At 45.4% G+C, this 21393-nt stretch overlaps 1 protein-coding gene across 6 annotated transcripts in view; it reads right to left on the minus strand.

Annotated features, from left to right (window-relative positions):
• The window catches only part of FGF13 (fibroblast growth factor 13), a 354638-nt gene that overhangs the window by 65511 nt on the left and 267734 nt on the right, over positions 1–21393 (minus strand). For all 6 annotated transcript variants that reach the window (XM_068151800.1, XM_068151803.1, XM_068151798.1 and 3 more), the window contains one exon: positions 18866–18969. In XM_068151800.1, the coding sequence (XP_068007901.1) occupies positions 18866–18969 (104 nt within the window). The remainder of the gene's footprint in view (positions 1–18865; positions 18970–21393) is intronic.

The raw sequence follows: 21393 nt of genomic DNA on the forward strand, positions 1-21393 counted from the left end.
TCTTTTCACAATGTGAGTGACCTTGCTGCAGCTGACACAGTGGTGTGGGGATGTGGAAGCTACGACCTGAGTGGGTCTGAGGCAGAGGGAACTTTCAATTCTAGGTTACTCAACATTTGTTTTGAGGAAGAGTAGAGACGTTCCGATTCGGCCTTGCTGTTTGGCAGTCTCCAGAGAGATCAGCCTAATGACAATTTAATTTTACCAACACTGCTTGACTCAGTGAAAGAGTACAGATTGGATAATTGCTACATCAAAACCTAAGGGCCATAACTATCACAATTACCCACATTAACTGCAGTTGTTTCATAAGAGAAGCAACTGCTGTTTAGAAGACTTTCAGAGCCAGAGGGAAACAAAGCAGCATTAACAACAGAAAGCCTGATAATAAAGGAGAGAGGGGAAAAAAAGAAACCCACTTGTCTTCTTTTACTGTCATTCCTCTGATAATAAAATGAAGGGCTGCGAGAGCAGAGGGTTTGCCATTGGGGAGAAAATGAAGCTTCATCAGATGATTCACAGCCAAGCCAGGGTGACTGTGCTCATCTCCTCATGTTAACAACACGAAAGAAGGCTGGTTACCTTAGTGAAGATATTCCCAAGCCACTTACAGATCAAGACTGCCTCCTTCCCAGCTGAAAATGTCAAGATCTTCAGGGACTTGCTGTGGGGAAATTACTGTCTGGCCTCTAAACAGAGCACTGCCTGGGCTCCGTGATAGAGAGGGTGCACAAACATGTGCTGTTAGTGCTGGCAAATCAAGGCTGATCAGAACAGAACCACTAAGGTTGGAAAAGACTCCTAAGATTATTGAGTTCAATGATCAATCCACCACCACCATGCCTACAAAATCATGTCTCTAAGTTCCACATCTACATGGATGCTGAATCCAGAACCTCCCTGGGCAGCCTATTCCAATACTCCTTCAGGAAAGAAATTTTTCTCCTAATATCCCACCTAAATCTCCCCTGGCACAGCATGCAATAGCTATTGGCTGATGAGCAGGGCATACCCTCTCCCCCTCTCCCTGCCACTGCTGCAGGACACAATTTTATGAAGAAAAATGTTATTTATAGTTTAGTTGTAAGAGCTACAAATTATTTCTAGTAAATGCTTGCCATTCTGCTCTGGCTTCTACAAGCATGGTTAAAGGAAATATAAACTATTAGTGCCACATTTAAGAGACTAAATGTGGGGTTTGGCATCTCACTGATTAGAAGTGCAAATCTGGGAAACAATTAACTAAGGTGGTAGACATCAACAATTTGCATAAATCTCTTTCAGGTCTCAAAGGTCTTTTCCAACCTGGTCAATTCAATTCAATTCAATTCAATTCAACTCAACTCAACTCTGTTTTGTTCTATTACTATTCAGTTCTATTCTACTCTATTATATTTATTCTACTCCTATCCTATCCTATCCTATCCTATCCTATCCTATCCTATCCTATCCTATCCTATCCTATCCTATCCTATCCTATCCTATCCTAGCTGCAATATTTTCCTCAAGAAAAAGCCTAGGGAAGCCTGTGAGCTCTACTGCCCATGGAGCAAGCTCCCAGTCTCTGTGTCTAGAATACACATTCCATCTTTGGTTCACATAGAGGCAGCTAAAGTATAAATTAAAGGCAAGGTTTTAAAAAATAGGTGAGTGAAGCTGAAGCTGGCTCCAGTTTCATGATGCCTAATGGTGGCAAGACAATCTCAGCCACCCTTGCTGCTCCGTGACACCCAGCATCCACTGCCTCTCCCAGCGAGGGGTCAGAAGAAAGGACTCTGTGCTAACTGGTGAACCTTATCATCACACTCCTGGTGCTGTGACAGCATGGCAGACAGAGCCTACTGCTAATGCACCTGGAGATCTAGAGATCTGCATACCGAAAGTGTTAAGTCCTACAAGCAGATGTCTGGAAGTCCAAGGCATTTGAAGAGAGGGATTAGTTGTGAACAGCACAACACCTGCTTCTGCACTTTGCAGAATCACAGAATGGTGAGGGTTGGAAGGGAGCTCTAAAGATCATCTAGTCCAACCCGCTCAGTTAAATCAGGGGCACCCAAAGCAGGATGCACAGGAGGTGCACATTCAGGTGCATTTTGAAAGTCTCCAAAAGAGACTCCACAACCTCTCTGGGCAGCCTGTTCCAGTTCTCTGGCACCCTCAAAGTCAAAATTTTTTTCCTTAAGTTCTTTGCTGAAGCATTAGTCCAAATTAGTCAAAATAAAACCCTAGACATTCAGTTCCAGAGAAGGCTCCAAGCCAAGGGCTCAAGACTTGCGCCATGATAACATGTAGATATGGCATTTCAGGATATGGTTTAATGGCCATGGTGGTCTTGACAGTTGGACTTGATGATCTTAGAGGTCTTTTGCAGCCAAAACAATTCTATGATACCAAACAAACCCTCAGGACTGAGGTCTGCTCCTCTGCCTTTTCTTCATGACCATTTGAGTCTTTGGCAGCTGTCTCTAGGCAGGTAGGGACTTATTTCAGTCATTAAGCTTCACTGGGCTCCTAAATACTCTGTTCATTTCTCAATCAGACAATTTTCATATTGCAAATCAGTGGCTATCTTGTCCAGGTCCTGAAAATCTTACTCAGATAAATAAATCCTTCCTCTGGCAGGCAGTGAGTTGGAACTGCCACTGAAGTAAAGATTACTTACGTGAGAAAGAGTTTACAATATCAAGGCCATTAAACTCTTAGTTTGTCAGGTGGAGGGAACAGATCTGCACTTCAAACTGTGTCTCTTCCACTTACTGGAATTTCTCTGGCTTTTTGTTCTGTTTCAGATCATTCACTTTGTTACTCTGAGCTTATTGTGCCTTCTGTCAGTGTCAGTATGGCTCAGCTGGCAGCAGATGCCCCTCTAGACCTGAGCACACTGGTGTGAAACAGCAAGAATGGAATAAGACTTGATGTCAGCTTTTGCCTGAAGCCTGAACTGAGACCTTCATATTTATCAAACTCCTTCTAGTTTGTGTACCAGCTCCACAAGTTACCTTCATTTAGAAAATACAGCAGGTTAAAGGCTGTGAGCACCGGCAGGGTGAGGAACAGCCCACACTTCCCAGGTTTCTACACCCAGCTTGTTAAAACATTAGGTTCCGGGGTTCTTTTTGAGGAAATGTGCCCTCACAAGTTCTTTGGTGCTTGCCCATTCCCAGTCAGCTCCAGTGCAAGGTCCCACCAACACTCAGATTCAATCCAAACACTGCTATCTTGTAGTAGGACTGTTAAACACGGGGAAATGCTCTGGGGATGAGGATGGAGGGTCTAAAGTGCCTCCTCATTAACGTGCATTCAAAGCCACCAGGGTAAGGAAAGGGGAGGACTGCTTTATAAAGCAGCCAGCCTCTTGTGCTGTGTTTCTGAAAGTAGCTCTCTGATTTTTAGATACCTCCTGAGACTTTAAATAAACAGAGCTGTGCTGCCTGTTTTGCTTAGCTCCCCAGTGGATTTAGCTTGAGAAGAACTGTGCTGCTCCACTGCTGGTTGGGTAAAACTACCAAAATGAAAAACAATGTCATGGCACCTGTAGCATCCACACAAGGTAAAATAGGAAAGATCTCACCTGTTCAACTATTAAAACCATCCAACCTGTTGGGAAAATCTATTATCTTGGCATTATATCCAAAGAGTCCCTAATCCACATGTTGGATTCCTTTGTCATTCCTAGATTGCCTACCAAAAGCAGTTCAGGATGCAAATGCAAGTTTCTGGATACATTTCCCCCACCCCAATGGACTTATTTTCACTCCCAGATCCTTCACAGACTTGCCATCCAGAAATTCAGCAGGTCTACCTCCAAAACTGAGCTCATCTATGGAAAAGTTAATATCTGAAACTAAGGCTTCAAGGGCACAACTTAAATATGACAACTTTGTTTTGTTCCCTTCGTCCCTGCCCATCTTCTGGACCACATACCACAGTTACCCTGCTTTCAAGGACTCTGGTTTCAGCAGCAAGAAGTCAAACCAAGAGGATGGCATTCAGGCTCTCTGTGACTGAATCATAGAATCATAGAATTGTTAGGGTTGGAAAGGACCTCAAGGATCATCCAGTTCCAACCCCCCTGCCATGGCGAGGGACACCTCACACTACAGCAGGTTGCTCACAGCCACATCCAGCCTGGCCCTAAAAGCCTCCAGGGATGAGGCTTCCACCACCTCCCTGGTTGACTGAAGCAGCAGTTTCTTTTGGAAACCTCCTTCACCTGTGCTGCACCACCCCTCCTATGAGGACAGACTTAGGGAGCTGGGGCTATTCAGTCTGGAGAAGAGAAGGCTCCAAGGAGACCTAATTGTGGCCTTCCAGTATCTGAAGGGGGCTACAAGAAAGCTGGGGAGGGACTTTTTAGGGTGTCAGGGAGTGATAGGACTAAGAGAATGGAGCAAAACTACAAATGGGTAGATTGAGACTGGATGTTAGGAAGAAATTCTTCCCCATGAGGGTGGTGAGAGACTGGAACAGGTCGCCCAGGGAGGTTGTAGAAACCTCATCCCTGGAGGTTTTTAGAGACCAGGCTGGATGTGGCTGAGAGCAACGTGATGTAGTGTGAGGTCTTCCTGCCCATGGCAGGGTCATTGGAACTGATGATCCTTGAGGTCCCTTCCAACCCTCACAATTCTATGATTCTAGTATTCCCCAAAGCCACCTTAAAACTCAGGATCTTGGGAATAACAACTCATTTTCCTTGCCTACTGACTCCTTGCTGGTTTTCCTGGATAGGCTTTTCAAAAAGATGCCTTTTGACTGGCAGCACTGGTAAAGCAATGTGAGCTTCTCCAGTCAGGCTGGATTCTCAGTTTTTGCACCTCATCACGTGCAGGAGAAGTTCTGCCAGGAAGAGGATGCTTTCGTGGGTTTGCAAGGACACAAATGGCCAGAAAGCAGTAAACATTTCTCCTGAGGCTGCCAAGTAGGCACAGCACTGAGTTAACTGCTTCTTAGCACTGTCACAACTGCAGAGCTACAGGAAGATAAAAAAAGACACCACAATGTGTTTACTAAAGTCACTTGAATACCCCCACGTGACAGATCTGTTGAGGATGCCAGCCTGGATTGATGGATAGTTTTGCTTACTTTAAGAATAGGAGCTGGCAGATTTTGTTTGCCCTAGCACTGCTACAAGAGCTGAAGCTCCAGGCCATAGAATCATAGCATGGCTTGAGTTGGAAGGGACCCTAAACATCATTTGGTTCCAACCAGGCTGCCATGGGCAGAGATACCTCCCACTGGAGGGTCCTGCCCTGCAGCAGCAATCACGCACAAAACCAGGCACAGGAATGTGGATATAAAGGACACTTCTGCCTCCTCATTTAGCTTGCCCTGCAACCCATTCTCATGCCATTCCCATGCTTTCACCACAACCACTTTTTCCTTGCATAGCTTTAACCCAGGTTAACGATCACTTTGGGGGGATTTCTCATCAGAGCAGCAACAGCCTCCTGAAAACTAACCCACAAGGAAAACATCAATGGGATGCAGCCACCGGACTGAGCAGTGAGGGCACATCTTCCCCACGCTGTTGGTTTGTTGTTGGCTCATTGCCTATGGGAATTTTATCCCAATATTTTCCTAGGACATTTCCCCACCCTCTGATGAGCCATGATTGGAGGACACAGAACTACAAAACTGTTTTGGTTGGAAAAGACCTCTAAGATCACCAAGTCCAACCATCAAACCAACACCATCATGCCCACCAAACCATCTCCCAAAGTGCCATATCTACATGGTTTTTGTGTGCCTCCAGATATGCTGACCCACCTCCCTGGGCAGCCTGCTCCAATGCCTGACCACTCTTTCAGGGAAGAAAGCGTTCCTCATATCCAACCTAAACCTGCCCTGGTACAACTTGAGAACATTTCCTCTTAACCTGTTACTGGATACTAGGGAGAACAGACCAACAACCACCTGGCTCCAACCTCATTTTAGCTAATAATAGGGAGCCATAAGGTCTCCCCTCAGCCTCCTCTTCTCCAGACTAAACAATCCCAGTTCCCTCAGCCTCCCCTCTCCAGACCCTTCCCCAGCTTTGTTGCCCTTCTCCAAACCTGTTCCAGCACCTCTATGTCCTTTTTCAGACTGAAGGGACCAAAACTGAACCCAGTACTCAAGGTATGGCCTCATCAGTGCTGAGTACAGGAGAACAATCACTGCCCTGGTCCTGCTGGTCGCACAATTGCTGATCCAGGCCAGGATAATGGTGGCCTTCTTGGCCACCTGGGCACACACACTGGCTCATGTTCATCCAGCTGTCAACCAACACCTCCAGGTCCTTTCCTGCTGGGCAGCTTTCCAGCCAGTCTCCCCAAAGCCTGTAACCAAACATGACATCATTGTATTTTGCAGTGTTATCTTTCAAGAACTCCCCTAAGTGATATTTGAGCCCACAAAAATGATGACATCCTCAGCATCCCAGTGCAACAAGCTCCCCAGCTGAACGAAGCACTGCATGGAAAAACATTTCCTGCGGCTTTAATAACTGTGATGAATCCTTCTGTTTCAGTGTCAGCTTGGGTTAGCTGCTGCTCAAGTTTGAAGTGTGTTTTCCAATACCAACCCACTGCTGTTGGTTTGGGGGAGCCCTTGGAGACTGCCTTGGATTGCTCTAGCAGCCTTGTTTAGGCGTTTGGCTTCGCATGGGCACTCAGAGGCAGCAGCAGGCTGCGAGTGCCGGCGGGGTGAAGCCATCTCAGCAGGTTATGGAGCAAATGTAACGAGGCAGAAGCTCTGCTGAGTCACTGTGACAAGAGCTGCTCATTAGCTCAACCTGCAGCACGAGAGGGAGGGGAAGCCCTTCTGGGCAGAAGTAGGGAAGGCAGGCAGCTTTCTGGAAGGAGAGGCAGGCTTGGGAAAGAAGCTGAGGTTTCAGGATGGTATTTTCTTTTAATTAATCCACACCCCAAAAAACCCCAAACCAAACACACAACAACGACCCAAAACAACCAAACAAAACTCCACTACACTCCAAACAAACAAACCAAACCAACCAACCAAACCCAAACGAAACCCCCAAACCTCACAAACCAGGCCAGCTGGGGTTGTTTAACCTGGAGAAGAGGAGGCTCAGGGGAGACCTTATTGCTCTCTACAGCTTCCTGAAAGGAGGTTGTAGACAGGTGGGGGTTGGTCTCTTCTCCCAGGCAACCAGCAACAGAATGAGAGGACACAGTCTCCAGCTGCACCAGGGGAAGTTTAGGCTCGAGGTGAGGAGAAAGATCTTCCCAGAAAGAGTAATTGGCCATTGAGATGTGCTGCCCAGAGAGGTGGTGGAGTACCTGTCCCTGGAGGTGTTCAAAAAAGGATTTGATGTGGCGCTTGAAGCTACGGTTTAGTTGTCAGGAGGTGTCAGGTATTATGTTGGACTTGATGATCTCTGAGGTCTTTTCCAACCTAGCTGATTCTACTAAAATTGGGAAGTTATTTTCCTCTGGTCATGAAGATATTTCGTACCTATCAGGCCAAACCCCCAAAAGGCAACTCAAACATCCATGTAAATACTGCCGTACATCTTCCCTTAGCAAACAGCAGAAGAGCCCAGCTCTACAGGGAGCAGGCTCATGTGTCACCCTGCAGGCACCCAGCCCACTGGTCACAATTTGTAGAAACACAGCAAATTTAGGAGAGAAAAGAGGCACATTCCTCGTTGGCTGTGCTGAATCACAGCAACTCCACTTGGGCTCTGGCGATCCGAGTGCACAATCCCAACCCAGCGCACCGACAACCTGGCAGTGCTCGTATTCTCACACTCTGCAACTCCCCCTGTCTGCTCGAGTCCTTATCTGCTTACAACTCCCTCTTGCCAAACGTGCTTTGCAATGTGCTGGTGAAGAGTTGTGAGCAGCCTGGAAGTCCTGGAACTCCGTATTCCTGGTTTACTGGGCACAGGGCCGAAAGGCGACGCTGGGAGCAAGCAGTGTGTGATCCAGGTGCCAAACTAGCAAGCTCAGATCCAGCTCCAAATTCTGCCAAGATTTTTTTTTTTGTTTGTGTGTTGGGTGGGGTTTTTTTGTTTCCTTGTTTTTGTTTTTCTTGGCATCAGGATGGTTTTGTGTCACTCTGACCCCAATGAGCAGCACAACAGACATAAAAACTGGGCCCTTATGAGCTGCATTGCAATTTCAGCCACACTCCTGACCTTGCTGAGTCCCAAACTTCTTCTCTGAGCAACAGCTGAAGTCTGAGCTTATGAAGACTTTCTGTCTTTCTCCCCAATGACTTGGGCATTGTTTAGCAAATTGCTAACAAAGGGAGTGAGTCCATGCACTTTTAGTCTTTTATGTGCTTCACATGTGCGTTGTTTTATTTATCTCATAGGACATTGAAACTGTTCTTGCACAAAGAGTAATTTCACTGCTTTTTTTTAACAGCCATTCTGTTAGGAAACCACTGCACAGGTGTTTTACTGCAGGTCTGTTGGGATCTGTGCAGAGCAGAGTCCTGAGGCACATCACTTTCTCATGCTTGGGCAGCTTCGTCTTAGAAGGTGCTGAGTATCCTCAGCTCCACCACTGGCAGTGGGGGATGGATGCAAAGTGGCATCTCTGTGGGTTTCAGATGCCTGGGGGATGACTTGTAGAGAAAAGCTGCATAATAGTTCCAAGAGCTTCAGCTTGCTGAGTCTTCTAATAATTCTCCCATGGGAGGGTGATGTCCTCACCACTTCTCTGCTGAAGACAGCAGGCAATCTGTCTCCTGAAACCTGGAATCACACTGATCCCAGCAGAGACAAGCACCTGAACCAAGCAGCATCCATCTCTCTGCCTCACCACGCAGGAGCAGCACATATCACTACTACCAGCGAGTATCTCATTAACAAAGACCTGCTGCAGAAAAAGGAACCTGACCCTCAGCAGTGTTCCCCAGCAGAGTGGGGACAGGGAGGCACAACAAACTCAGTCACAGGCTGCTGCTCCCTTCAGTGAGTGGGAGAGAAGTCTGTGAGCAGCTGACTCTGCAGCTACATGGCTAGAATCATAGGATCATCAAGATTGGAAAAGACTTCTAAGATCATCAGGTCCAACCAGCAGCCCAACACCACCATGACCACTAAACCATGTCCTGAAGTGCCATGTCTACACATTTTGGAACACCTCCAGGGATGGTGACTCCACAACATCCCTGGGCAGCCTGTTCCAAAGCCTGACTACTCTTCCAGTAAATAAATTCTTCCTTAGATCCATCCTAAACCTCCCCTGGTGGTACTCGAGGCCATTTCCTCTTTTCCTGTCACTTGTCATTTGGGAGAACAGACCAACCCACACCTCACTATGACTTCATTTCAAGGGGCTGGAGAGAGCAATGAGATCTCCCTTCAGCTTAGAATCATAGAAATACCAAGGCTGGAAGAGACCTCAAAGATCATCAAATCCAACCTGTCACCACAGATCTCCTAACTAGACCATGGCACCAAAGTGCAAGTCTCACCAGAGCAGGGCAAAGTGGCAGAATCACCTCTCTGGAGCTTCCTCTTCTCCATGCTCCTCCTCTCAATGCTCAGCATATTCCAGCTCACAGCTAACCACAAAACCCCACAGCCAGATTCCCTGATGATAGGCTGAGCCTGCAAGCCCGGGCTGAGCCAGGGAGTGCCCATTTGGGCAGCCTTATCATAGTTTCATAGTTTCATTCAGGGTTGGAAGGGACCACAAGGATCATCTAGTTCCAACCCCCCTGCCACTGGCAGGGACACCCCACACTAATCAGGAGCCTGTAATGCTGCACAGAGAACTACCAGGCTTCTCCTCTGCCAGGCACCAGCCAGCACCCACTCCTGTGCTGCAACACCACTGCAATACCAAACCAAAGTACCAGTGCTTGCATCTGCTGAGCTTAGCTGCTGGCAGAATGTACAGCAGCGTCCATGGCTGAAGGTGTGAGAAAACATCCATTTGAGCAGGTCCTGTGATGCCTGGGAAGCTCCTCAGAGCATGCTCCTGTCCCAGCAATGATCCCACACCTTGCCTGCCCCCTCTTCCACCTTTGCTGGAGGGCAGTGGGGAGAAGTCAGGGCTGTCAGCATGAGTCTGGGTCGTGTCAGGGTCAGGACACCTCTCCTGGCTGTGAGGAGGTTGCACATTTAAGCAGCACAGAGCAAGGTATTGCGATGGAAAGAACATGCTGCAGCTGTATCTGAAAGCCTATCACTGAAGAGAAGAAACTATTTTAAGGTATAGTGTGCACTTGAGCATTCATGGTGAAAAAATGATTTACACTGACATGCAAATTTAACTAGATGAAGTTTTTGATTATTCCCCCTACCTCTCGCTTTGTGCTATTTCCCTGAGGTGGAAAAATGCTCTTTGCCAGTAATTCATTATAAATGCCCCAGCCATTCCCATTAGCTACAGCAGTTCTCCACTGCACTGCTCAGTATTAAAATATGCACAAACTTCTCTTCTCTCCAACTCACCCAAACCAATTTTTGAATCACTTGGAGAATTTAATCACATTTCAGTTCTCTTGGCTATAATCAACGTGCATGCTTCACACCATATTTACTTTCTGGGCAGGTACCAAACTTGGCTGTGACAATCTGTGTTATATGCAGAGGGCAGTGGTAGCTGAATGCTCTCTTAGGGTAAATTAGAGATAAAATTCTGCATAGGGTTTTGTATCAAAGCTCTCCTTTGCCTCGCGCTGACTGTACTGAGTGCACCAAGCAAGAAATGGCAAAATTAAGCTGTGTACAGTGGCTCTGTTAACTCAAAAAATGTTTGACATCTCAGGATAGCAAACAAAGCAAGCATAAACAACTCTGCCATGGAGCACCCTCCCAAATATCCATCCTACAAAAGGCTGCACGCCATGAATTTCCAATAACTGAGTTGAAAAGCTGCAGGGGGGAGGGACAGACTGGGCCCTATCACACACAGGCAGGGCAAAGGACTGCTCCTCAGTAAAGGCTCTATCCAACCTGGGAGAAGCTCTAGGCTTACTCACATATGCCACTACTAAATCAAGTGCTTTGACAAATAGCAGGAACCCAGAACAAGGCAAGATGGAAAACAAGCATGCTTCACAAGCTGAGTTGTGTGGCTCCTGAGACTGGCCACAAGGATGCAATGAGCAGCACATATTTCATTTTACTGTTTCTAGTGATGTGTCCTGGCTCAACAAGCACACAAGTAACCTGGCTGAAATGCTCTGCAGGAGAAATATGCAAATCATTGACAATCACTGAATGATTTAAAGAACTCTGACATGGGTGTCAAGAGGGAAGGGACAGGCTCTGCTCACTTGTGCCCTGTGATAGGACAAGGGGGAATGGATATAAACTCCCAACACAGGAGGTTCCACCTCAACATGAGGAGGAACTTCTTCACTTTCAGTGTCCCAGAGCTCTGGAAGAGGCTGCCCAGAGAAGTTGTGGAGTCTCCTTCTCTGCAGACTTTCAAGACCCACCTGGATGCATTCCCGTGTGACCTGTGCTGGATTCTATGATCCTGCTCTGGCAGGAGAGTTGGACTCAATGATATTCTGAGGTCTCTTCCAACCCCTAATATCCTGTGACCCTGTGATGATGGTTCACAGCAAATACATGGCTGGATACTCTCAGACTTGTTTTGTTTTAATAAAATTGCTGTATTTTGGGTTATGTTTCAGCCCATGGAGAATTCAAGCAGTACACCCAGTTCTCTTCACCTACATACATGCCTTCCCTTTAATGAACTTCACTCAGCTGCTGCTCTGTGTCATTGTGAGCCTCTTCTGTCACACCATAATCACTTTAATGAGAAGAAGAAGGAAAAAAAAAGCTCTAGGACTACATGTCTGACAAACAGATCCTTAACATATCTTTCACTCCTTTGTTCAAGAAAACAAAGGAACACTATGCATTCCGAGGGTATGAAAACTGACAAAACTCAAGTGTGGCAGTGGTGGTGATCTCAGAGATCCACTTGTTCATGGAAAGGAAAATAAGACAAAGCAAAGCCACCTAAAACACAAGAGGGCATGATTCATTATGTGGTTACGTAAGGCAGCAGTGCCATAACACTGCTTTTGTCATCCTGCAGCAGCATGGCCCTGGTCTAAGAGGGGATGAAACAAACTCTGTCTTTGCATTTGAAATGGATACTCAAGCAGCAGACAGCAGGAAGAGATACAGCTTCAAATAGCAGCACTCAGCAGTGGTTAGGCCACACCTTGAGTCCTGTGTCCAGGTCTGGGCTCCTCAGTTTAAGAAGGACATTGAGACTCTTGAATGTGTCCAGAGAAAGACAGCAAGGATGGGGAGAGGCCTCGAACACAGCCCTGTGAGGAGAGGCTGAGGGAGCTGGGATTGTTTAGCCTGGAGAAGAGGAGGCTCAGGGGTGACCTTATTGCTATCTACAACTACCTGAAGGGAGGTTGTAGCCAGGTGGGGGTTGGTCTCTTCTCCCAGGCAACAAGCACCAGAACAAGAGGACACAGTCTCAAGCTGCACCAGGGGAGGTTTAGGCTCAAGATAAAGTTCTTCCCAGAGAGAGTTGTTAGCCATTGAAATGTGCTGCCCAGGGAGGTGGTGGAGTCCCCATCCCTGGAGGTGTTCAAGAGGGGATTGGACGTGGCACTTGGTACCATGGTTTAGTGGTCAAGAGGTGTTGGGTGACAGGTTGGACTTGATGATCTTTGAGGTCTTTTCCACCCTTATTGATTCTATGATTCTATGAAATAGGACTTGGCCTGTCCTGCCTCAAACCAATTGAGCTGTAACTATTGTAAGAACTCAATTAGAATGACACAACCATCACTAAAGCATGCCTCAAAGTGCCATGTCTACACTTTTTATGAACACTTCCAAGGACAATGAAGACACATTTTTGCAGCTGGTGTGGAGGGGAAGTCCACACTGCTCAGGGTGGGTGAGAACTAGCAGCATGGCTGCCTGTGGGGAGGACTAAGGTCACTTCCCTTCTCCACAGCCCAGTATGTCTAAGGTATTTCTATAACAAAAGTACTTAAATATTTATTTTAACATCATATCTTGCTTTGTTTTTGTTTGTTTGTGGGTGGTTTTTTTCCCTTTTGTCTCTTTTGTGTGTATGTGTTTTGTTTGTTTGGTGTTTCTTTTGCTTTGCTTTGTTCTTTTCTTAGCTGAATTTCTGCTTTGTCCCCAAGGAGCTTCTATCATTACATTAAAGATCTTATTTTTTTTGTTCTAACTGACAGATGTCCCAAATTACCTATAAACTCTAGCAGTGACAACTACAGATATCTGCTCTTTGCACATTTACTCATAGAATGGCTTAGGTTGGAAGGGACCTTAGAGATCATCTGCTCCAACCTCATTGCCATGGAGGGTGACTCAGCTGCACATGGCTTCAGCCAGCCTAGACTGGAACACCCCCAGGGAGAAGGCATCCACGATGCCCCTGGACAGCCTATTTCAGTGTCTTATCACCCTCATACTGAAGAACTTCTCCCTAAGAACCAGGCTAAACCTCCTTTCCCTCAGCTCAAAACTATTTCCCCTTGTTCTATTGCTAGACACTCTCATGAGAAGTCCCTCTGCAGCCTCCCTGTAGGATGCCTTCAGGTACTGGAAGGCAGTTCTAAGGTCTCCCTGGAGTATTCTCTTCTCCAGGCTGAATAACCCCAGCTCTCTCAGCCTGTCCTCATAGCAGAGGTGTTCCACCCTTGGATCAACTTTGTGGCTCTCCTACAGACTTGCCCCAATAACTCTGTGTTCTTCTTATGATGGAGACACTGGAAGCAGCACTTGAGGTGGGGTCTCACAAGAACAGAGAAAGGGGAAGAATCACCTCCCTTGACCTGCTGGCCACGCTCTTGAGGCAGCATAGGATACTATTTGCCTTCTGGGCTGCACACTGGTTCCCTAACAGCAAATTCACCTCATTCTTAAGCAGTCACTGCATCAGAAGCAAACCACAATGCAGACTAGCTTTGAGAGCAGGTACTTTCAAGGGGGGAAGAATCACTTGGTGCCATGGGTTAGTAGTCATGAGGTCTTGGGTGACAGGTTGGACTTGATGATCTTTGAGGTCTTTTCCAAACTTATTTATTCTATGATTCTATGATTCTATGGTCATAGAATCCTTTTGGCTGCAAGAGACCTTTAAGAGTAAATGCAACTGCAGTACTACCAGGTCACCACTAAACTATGTCCAACAGCACCACATCTATTTGTTCTTTAGATACCTCTGGGGGTGGTGACTCCACAACCTCCCTGAGCAGCCTGTTCCAGGGCTTGACAAGCCTTTTGGGGAAGAAATTTTTCCTTACATCCAATCTAAACCTCTCCTGGTGCAACTTGAGGCCATTTCCTCTCATGTTATCACTTGTTACTTGGGTACTTTCCAAAGGAGGCAGGTTTTAAGTATACCCTGCAAGGATGCTGCAGAGGGCAGCTGAATCATAGAATCATTAAGGTTGAAAAAGGCTTCTAAGATCAAGTCCAACTGTCAACCCAACACCACCATTCCCCCTAAACCATGTCCCAAAGTGCCATGTCCACACATTACTTGAACACCCCCAGGGATGGTGACTCCACCACCTCCCTGGGCAGCCTCTTCCAATGCTTGACCACTCTTTCAGGAAAGACCTTTTTCCTAATATTCAACCTAAACCTCCCCTTGTGCTACTTGAGGCCATTTTCTCTCATCCTATGACTTGTTACTAGGGAAGAGAGACCAACACCCACCTCGCTGCAACCTCACTTCAGGGAGCTGTAGAAAGGCAGGTGGTCTCCCCTCAGCCTCCCTGCCTCCAGATTAAACTACTCCAGTTCCTTCAGCCACCTCTCACCAGACCTGCTTTCAAGACCCTTCACCATCTTTGTTGCCCTTCTCTGGATATGTTCCAGCACTTCAGTGCCTTTTTTGGGAGTGAGATGTCCAAAACTGTACCAAGTATTCGAGGTGTGGCCTCACCAGTGCTAAGCAGAGGGCAACAATCACTTTGCTATTACTGCTGTCTGCAAGGGAAGGGCCAAAGCTAGATCTCAACAAATTACCAAAGTGGATCTGCAGACATTCTCCATCTGCTAACAGCTGTAATTGGTTCTGGCCAGGACATATTTGTCTACATATGCAGGATGCTCAGAGTTATCTAAGTCCATTTACTTTCTGCACAGTCCAAACCTAAATAAAACACAGCATAAGGAACAAATCACAAGAACTCACCACAGCCTCTAAAAGGCAAAAGAACTGTGATTTAATGATGCAGTTTAGTCCAAGATCCATGGGAATGGGACACCTGGTGCTTTAGCCCTAATATCCTTTTCTATGCAAGTGTGGGAAAGCACATAGCTGAGCCTCCATTTATCCTCCTGGAAGCCAGATGTCTTATTTACCTATTTACCAGTGGGGTAATTGCTGTGGACTTAATGGGCTCTTTATCAGGCACAGTGTTTTGGAAGTGTTTCAGGCTAGAAGATGCTATCAGGTGCAAGGCACAGGCAGTAGGACGGGGTGAGAACCGGTGACAACACGTTAGTAGGGTGTTTTTCCCACCATTTACCAAAGGAATCTATAACCCTCAGCAGTGCAACCTGAGGGAAACAGTTCTGCACAGACACAAGCATGACTGAAGTGTTAAGAGTCACAATAAAGCTGAAAGCAAGCAATCATGACATCAGTCACGATAGTCCCTCTCCCTAGTACATGGCATTGCCAATGCTAATTTCATTTCTCTGGGGGAATGGTGCAACTCTCTGTTACAGTTATCTACAATTCGAGTACATTTCTATTTCCCCCTATATTCTTGCTTCAGGAATTTGACAGGGTTTTGTGAGGTGTTTGCTCCTGATCAATCCCCCTGTTGCCATCTGTCTGGTCCTGACAAATCCCATTCAGGAACACATCCCTGTAAGGGCTTGGAAACCCTCAGGATGTGTAGATGGATGTCATTTCCTTGGGTTGATCTGTTTCCTGAACTCCCTGTCGGCATTCCTTGAACAGGTGAGTGTTCAGCTGGAATAAATCAGTTGAGCTCTCTTGGGACTCATTTACATCAGTGAAGAATCCAGTCCAAAATACAGAGCTAATTTCCCATGCATCAGACTGTCAGACTGTATCCCTTGCTGACAGGACCATTATCAGCAGAAGAAGCGCTAGAAACAGTTTAAAAATGGGGCTGGAACTGCAGTTCTGGCAACCTTTTTGTATAGCAGGGGAAGTAGGGGTAGAAGCTCCTCACCCAGACCTTCTCCATTCCCTGGGTGCAGTAACAGAGGCATGAACTACGTGTTGCCTATCAAGAGCAGCTTTTTGCAATCACTGTAATCTACAAAACAACCAAACCAGAAGACATCAGGTGATAAACCCGAGATTATTGAGAACGTGGAGGGTCTAGTAGTCATGAGGTCTTGGGTGACAGGTTGGACTTGATGATCCTTGAGGTCTTTTCCAACATTGTTGATTCTATTCTATTCTATTCTATTCTATTCTATTCTATTCTATTCTATTCTATTCTATTCTATTCTATTCTATTCTATTCTATTCTATTCTATTCTATTCTATTCTATTCTATTCTATTCTATTCTATTTAAAATGACCATTGTCACTAAGGGCAAAGTAGAGGGATGTCACAAGTTACTTTTGGCATAAAGTATTACATTCACAGACACTAAAAGATTCAAAGAAGACACTTTCCTTGTTAACATATAAGACCATATGAAGAACTATCCCTAAGCAATGAAAATACCAAAAATTATAACTGAAGTGAATAGTACAAGAAACTTCTTCACTGCAAGGGTTCTCAAAGACTACAACAGGCTGCCCAGGGAGCTGGTTGAATCCCCATCCCTGAAGGTGCTTCAGAGAGGCAGAGATGTGGTGCTGAGGGACATGTTATAGCACCAGGCTTGGCAGAGTTAGAGAATGGTTGGTCTTGATGACCTTACAGGTCTTTTCCAACCAAAATGATTCTATGATCAGATAGTGATTCTATGATTAGGTATGATTAGGATTCTATGATTAGGTAGTGATAGGACTAGGGGGAATGCAATGAAACTGGAGGTGGGAAGATTCAGGCTAGATGTGAGGAGGAGGTTCTTCACCATGAGAGTGGTGAAGCTCTGGAATGGGTTGTCCAGGGAGGTGGTTGAGGCCCTGTCCCTGGAGGTGTTTAAGACCAGGCTGGATGAGGCTCTGGCCAGGCTGATCTAGTGTGGGGTGTCCCTGCCCATGGCAGGGGGGTTGGAACTAGATGATCCTTGTGGTCCCTTCTAACCCTGACTGATACTATGATTCTATCTGAGCTCTGCCTAAGATGTAGAAATACCAATGAGACCACAAGCTGGACTTACTCTCAGTAAGTGTTCTACTCTGCTGCTGTCCTCACATTGAGAGATACTTGTAATGATACTTCATGCTCTCAGTGATACCTTTGATTTCAGGACTTTATCTTACCATGAGAAGCTACTGCAGACCAGCAGTGCTAGACGCTGTCCCCACCCTATTTCCTGCACCTTTGTAAAATTAGGTCTGATTCTCCCAGAACACATACAATAAAAGAAGTGACCTAGTCATACCAAGCACATTCTCTGTGCAAGCCGATGGGCTTTTCTCTTGATGTATCAACCTGCCTATCCCACCAAGCTTGCTGAGGTAGAACCGAGCCCGCTGAAACCGGCACCGTGCAGCGCTCCGGGCGAGCAGGCAGCCAGAAAGGAGAGCAGCTGAGGATGCTAATGGAAATGGAAACGCACCCTGCAGTCAAAGGTAGGTTTGCAGAGCAAATGTAAATGACACAATGCTGTCAGAGGAGCATGACTACACAGGATTAAGGGGACTTTGCACAAGCTGGCTGGGTGGCTACAGCCCTGCAAACACAGCGGTGGATTAACCGCGCTGAGCAAATAGCCAGAGCGAAAAAGAAAAGCAGAGTTCCATGCTCTTCACTGAAATTTCACCTTGTCCCACAGCATAACCACTTCTAATTTGCTTTTGCTCTGGCAGACAGAGAAGGAAAAAAATATGCAAAGCTGCCCTTTGTCCCAGCTGTCAGGATTGTAAAACAAATGAGAGATCTGAGCAAGTTTACTTAATTGTTAGCAGTGTTCAAGGCACCTGAAGGGAACCATTTACAGAAGAGAATAATTTGTAGTAGGTAGCAAATTGCATTTTCCTCTATTTTCTTCCTTGGGAAAAATGTATTAAGACTTTATAATGAAAACTCCTGAACATAGTTTAACTAAATGTTGGTCTATTAAAAAAAAAACCCACACAAAAACCAAATAAAAAGCCTTTTGTTTTTCCTTCTTTTCATAAAAACACTGTTTGGCCTCTTGAGAAATCCCATCACAAATTAACTGACATCCTTCCTCAAAACTGCTAATAAAACAGGTCTGTAACTCACTCAGCAACCTGAAGCCACATGATTTTAGCTCTTAATTCTACTTCTTTTTCTACTGACTTTTCCACTTCTATTTCTAATTCTACTTTGAAAGTCTTGGCCAAGAAAAAAAAAAAAAAAAGAGAGAAAAAAATGCTTTCTCTAATCCCTTTTAATAGCAGAGATTATATGGGAAGACATAAAATGTGTTCAGGCACGCCTGTGAATCACAAAAGTTGTCCCTCTGCACCTCGCACCCTTTAGCCCCATCGGTTCACGGTGACCAAGGGAGAGCACCCTTCCTGATTGGGGTTTTGGCTGTAAGGGTTTTTTTGTTTGTTTTCCACTTCAGGATCATTAGCTTGCATCCAAGACACCACAGGTTGGGGCTGTAACACATCCATAGGTATTCATAATGGAAACAGAGTAATAAGCTTAAAAGGGGCTGTCACCACTCGACGGAATTTGCTGTCAAATCTCATGTCTACAGGTTATAAGCAGATTCCTTGGAACAGTAAATTATTCATTTACTAGCTTCTTACTATAATTCCAGTGAGAATAAACCAGAAAAAGGTTTACTTACTGATGTATATAGGTATCCTTCACTGTTCATTGCCAGATACAATTTTGTTTGAACTCCCTGTATCGCCACCACTCGTAAACCCACAGGTATGAGGTTAAACAAAGCTAGGAGAGAAAGGAGATGGAGTGCAAAATTAATCCTTCAGAGTATGCAGATCAGACAGAGAATTAAACCACCATTATCAGAACAAATTCAAAATGCCCATTCATGCATAGATGAATTTCTGTGGGTGCTACAGGGCAACACTGCTACAATCATGTTCTTCCACAGCAATTTCCACCAACAGCACAGAAATTATCTGCAGAGGTTATCAACCCATCTCCCACTTCCTGAAGGTGGAAAATTGGAGGCACTGAGAGCTAAAAGGACTTACATGCTTCATGAGCAGGATCCAGGGTCTCTATTGAGTAGAGCTCAGGGAGGTGGTGGAGTCACCATCCCTGGAGGTGTTCAAGGGGGGACTGGACGTGGCACTTGGTGCCATGGTTTAGTCATGAGGTCTGTGGTGACAGGTTGGACTTGATGATCTTTGAGGTCTCTTCCAACCTTGGTGAATCTGTGATTCTGTGCTCAATGCACAAAATGTGGTTTGGTTTGGTTTAGGGTTTTTTTGGTTTGGTGTGTTTTGGGTTTTTTTCTGGTTTGGTTTGCTGTTGTTGTTTTGTTTTGTTCTGTTTTGTTTTTTTTTTAATCCTGACAGTAAATGCAAAAAAGAAAAAAGAAAAAAGGAGTTGTTAGCCATTGGAATGTGCTGCCCAGGGAGGTGGTGGAGTCACCATCTCTGAAGGTGTTCAAGAGCGGATTGGACGTGGCACTTAGTGCCATGGTTTAGTCATAAGCTCTGTGGTGACAGGTTGGACTTGATGATGGACTTTGAGGTCTCTTCCAACCTTGGTGATTCTGTGATTCGGTGAAAAACCTCCCCAAAAATACTTTTTCAAGATCATCAGAACTTTTTTTCTTTTAATTATTTTTCAAATTCAGGGCAAATTGTGGAAATATCTTTTTTGGACCAAAAGGAAGGAACAAGATGACATTCAGATGAGTTAAGCCCCTTTCATTAACATCTCAAAATGTTTCCACTCAAAACTCGCTGGGGTATTTGTGTTGTTGATTTTTTCTTCCTTTTCACTTTTTGACAGGAGAATGGGTTTGAAAACAAAAAAAAAACCAGCAGAGCTAAATAACTTCAAAATGAGACTAAATGACAGCATATTCTTTGGATCAAGCCTCAAATCTGTGCTTTCAAAACCGAGCTGCTTCCAACGCTCGGCTTTGCGTTTGTGCTTGTACACATGCTTAAAAGTGGCAGGTTTCATAAGAAGAGAAACACCCCTTCAGAGAAAAAGGAGAAGATTCTGGTTTGTAAAGTAGCAAATAAAAAATAAATAATAGCAAGAAGGAAAAAAAAAAACCAACAACAAAAAAGAAGCAGCAAAGTCCTGCCATAGCTTAGATCCATGGTTAAATTTAAACTGAACACAAGTAAGGAGCTGAAAGCTGTAGTCTGTGCTCAATGCATAGGATAACTAACAAAAAAAGGGTTGAAAAGGTTCAAAACCTGTTATTATAACCCAAAGCATCCCCCTGCAGGCTGTTGTGTAAATGCAAGGATAAGGTGAAGCAATGCCAAACTAGGCTCTTATTCCCAGCGGTTTATTACTTGGCTGGAAAACTCTGGTCTGCTTCAGCCTGAAGTTTTGTATTTATGGTCGCTGGCTGAAGCCAATTTGAAACTGAATTGTGGATTTGAAATATTTTTATTGTTTTCAATAGCAGAAGCTAAGATTTATGTCCCACAATAAATTCTTTTTTTTTTTTTATTTTCAGCCTGACAATCCCCAAATGATCATAGTTGATTAAAGGGAAATTTGCAGTGCGCCAACATCTAATACAGATCCTAAATTCTGGGTGTAGGGTTGTCAAAGAGTGTGGAAAGAGCAAACCTATGCACGTCCTGCTTCACCAGAGGCATGGCCAGAAGGCAACCCTGTGCACAGGGGGTGAAGGACTACATGTTGGTCAAAACAGACCCTCTTCCAGCTGGAAGCTGGACCTTCAGCTCTGCGTGAGTTAACCTGAGCAACTCAGAGGGGTTGCAACAGGCTTGCGGGGGGCCGGCAGCTGAGGACCACGCTCAGGGCTGGCACACCACCAGTGTTAGCTGCTCTGTTGTGATGTTGGAACACCTTTGAGCGCTGAAGTTCCTATAATGGTTGAATATAGCAGTGCAGGGGGAAATATCCAGAACTAATAAATAAATAGAGGAAGTCATAAAGTCGTACCTGTGTTTTTCTTTCCCTCTCACATACACGAGCGTACATGCAGACACAAACATGTACAAGCACATACGTACAGCTCCTCCTCACACTTGCCTCCAGCACAAGAGATCAATTGAAATGGTTTTTTTCTTCACTAAACCAAAATCCTCCTGTTCTGTGCAGATTTTAGCAGACAAAACTAAGATTTTCGGCTAGAGAAATGGATTTCTCATTCATTCTATCAAACGCTTGAATTTATTTGGGGGA

The sequence above is a fragment of the Melanerpes formicivorus genome, unplaced genomic scaffold (assembly GCF_026170545.1).
Source record: "Melanerpes formicivorus ecotype bairdi unplaced genomic scaffold, bMelFor1.0.p_v2 SCAF_22, whole genome shotgun sequence".
Lineage (NCBI taxonomy): Eukaryota > Metazoa > Chordata > Aves > Piciformes > Picidae > Melanerpes > Melanerpes formicivorus.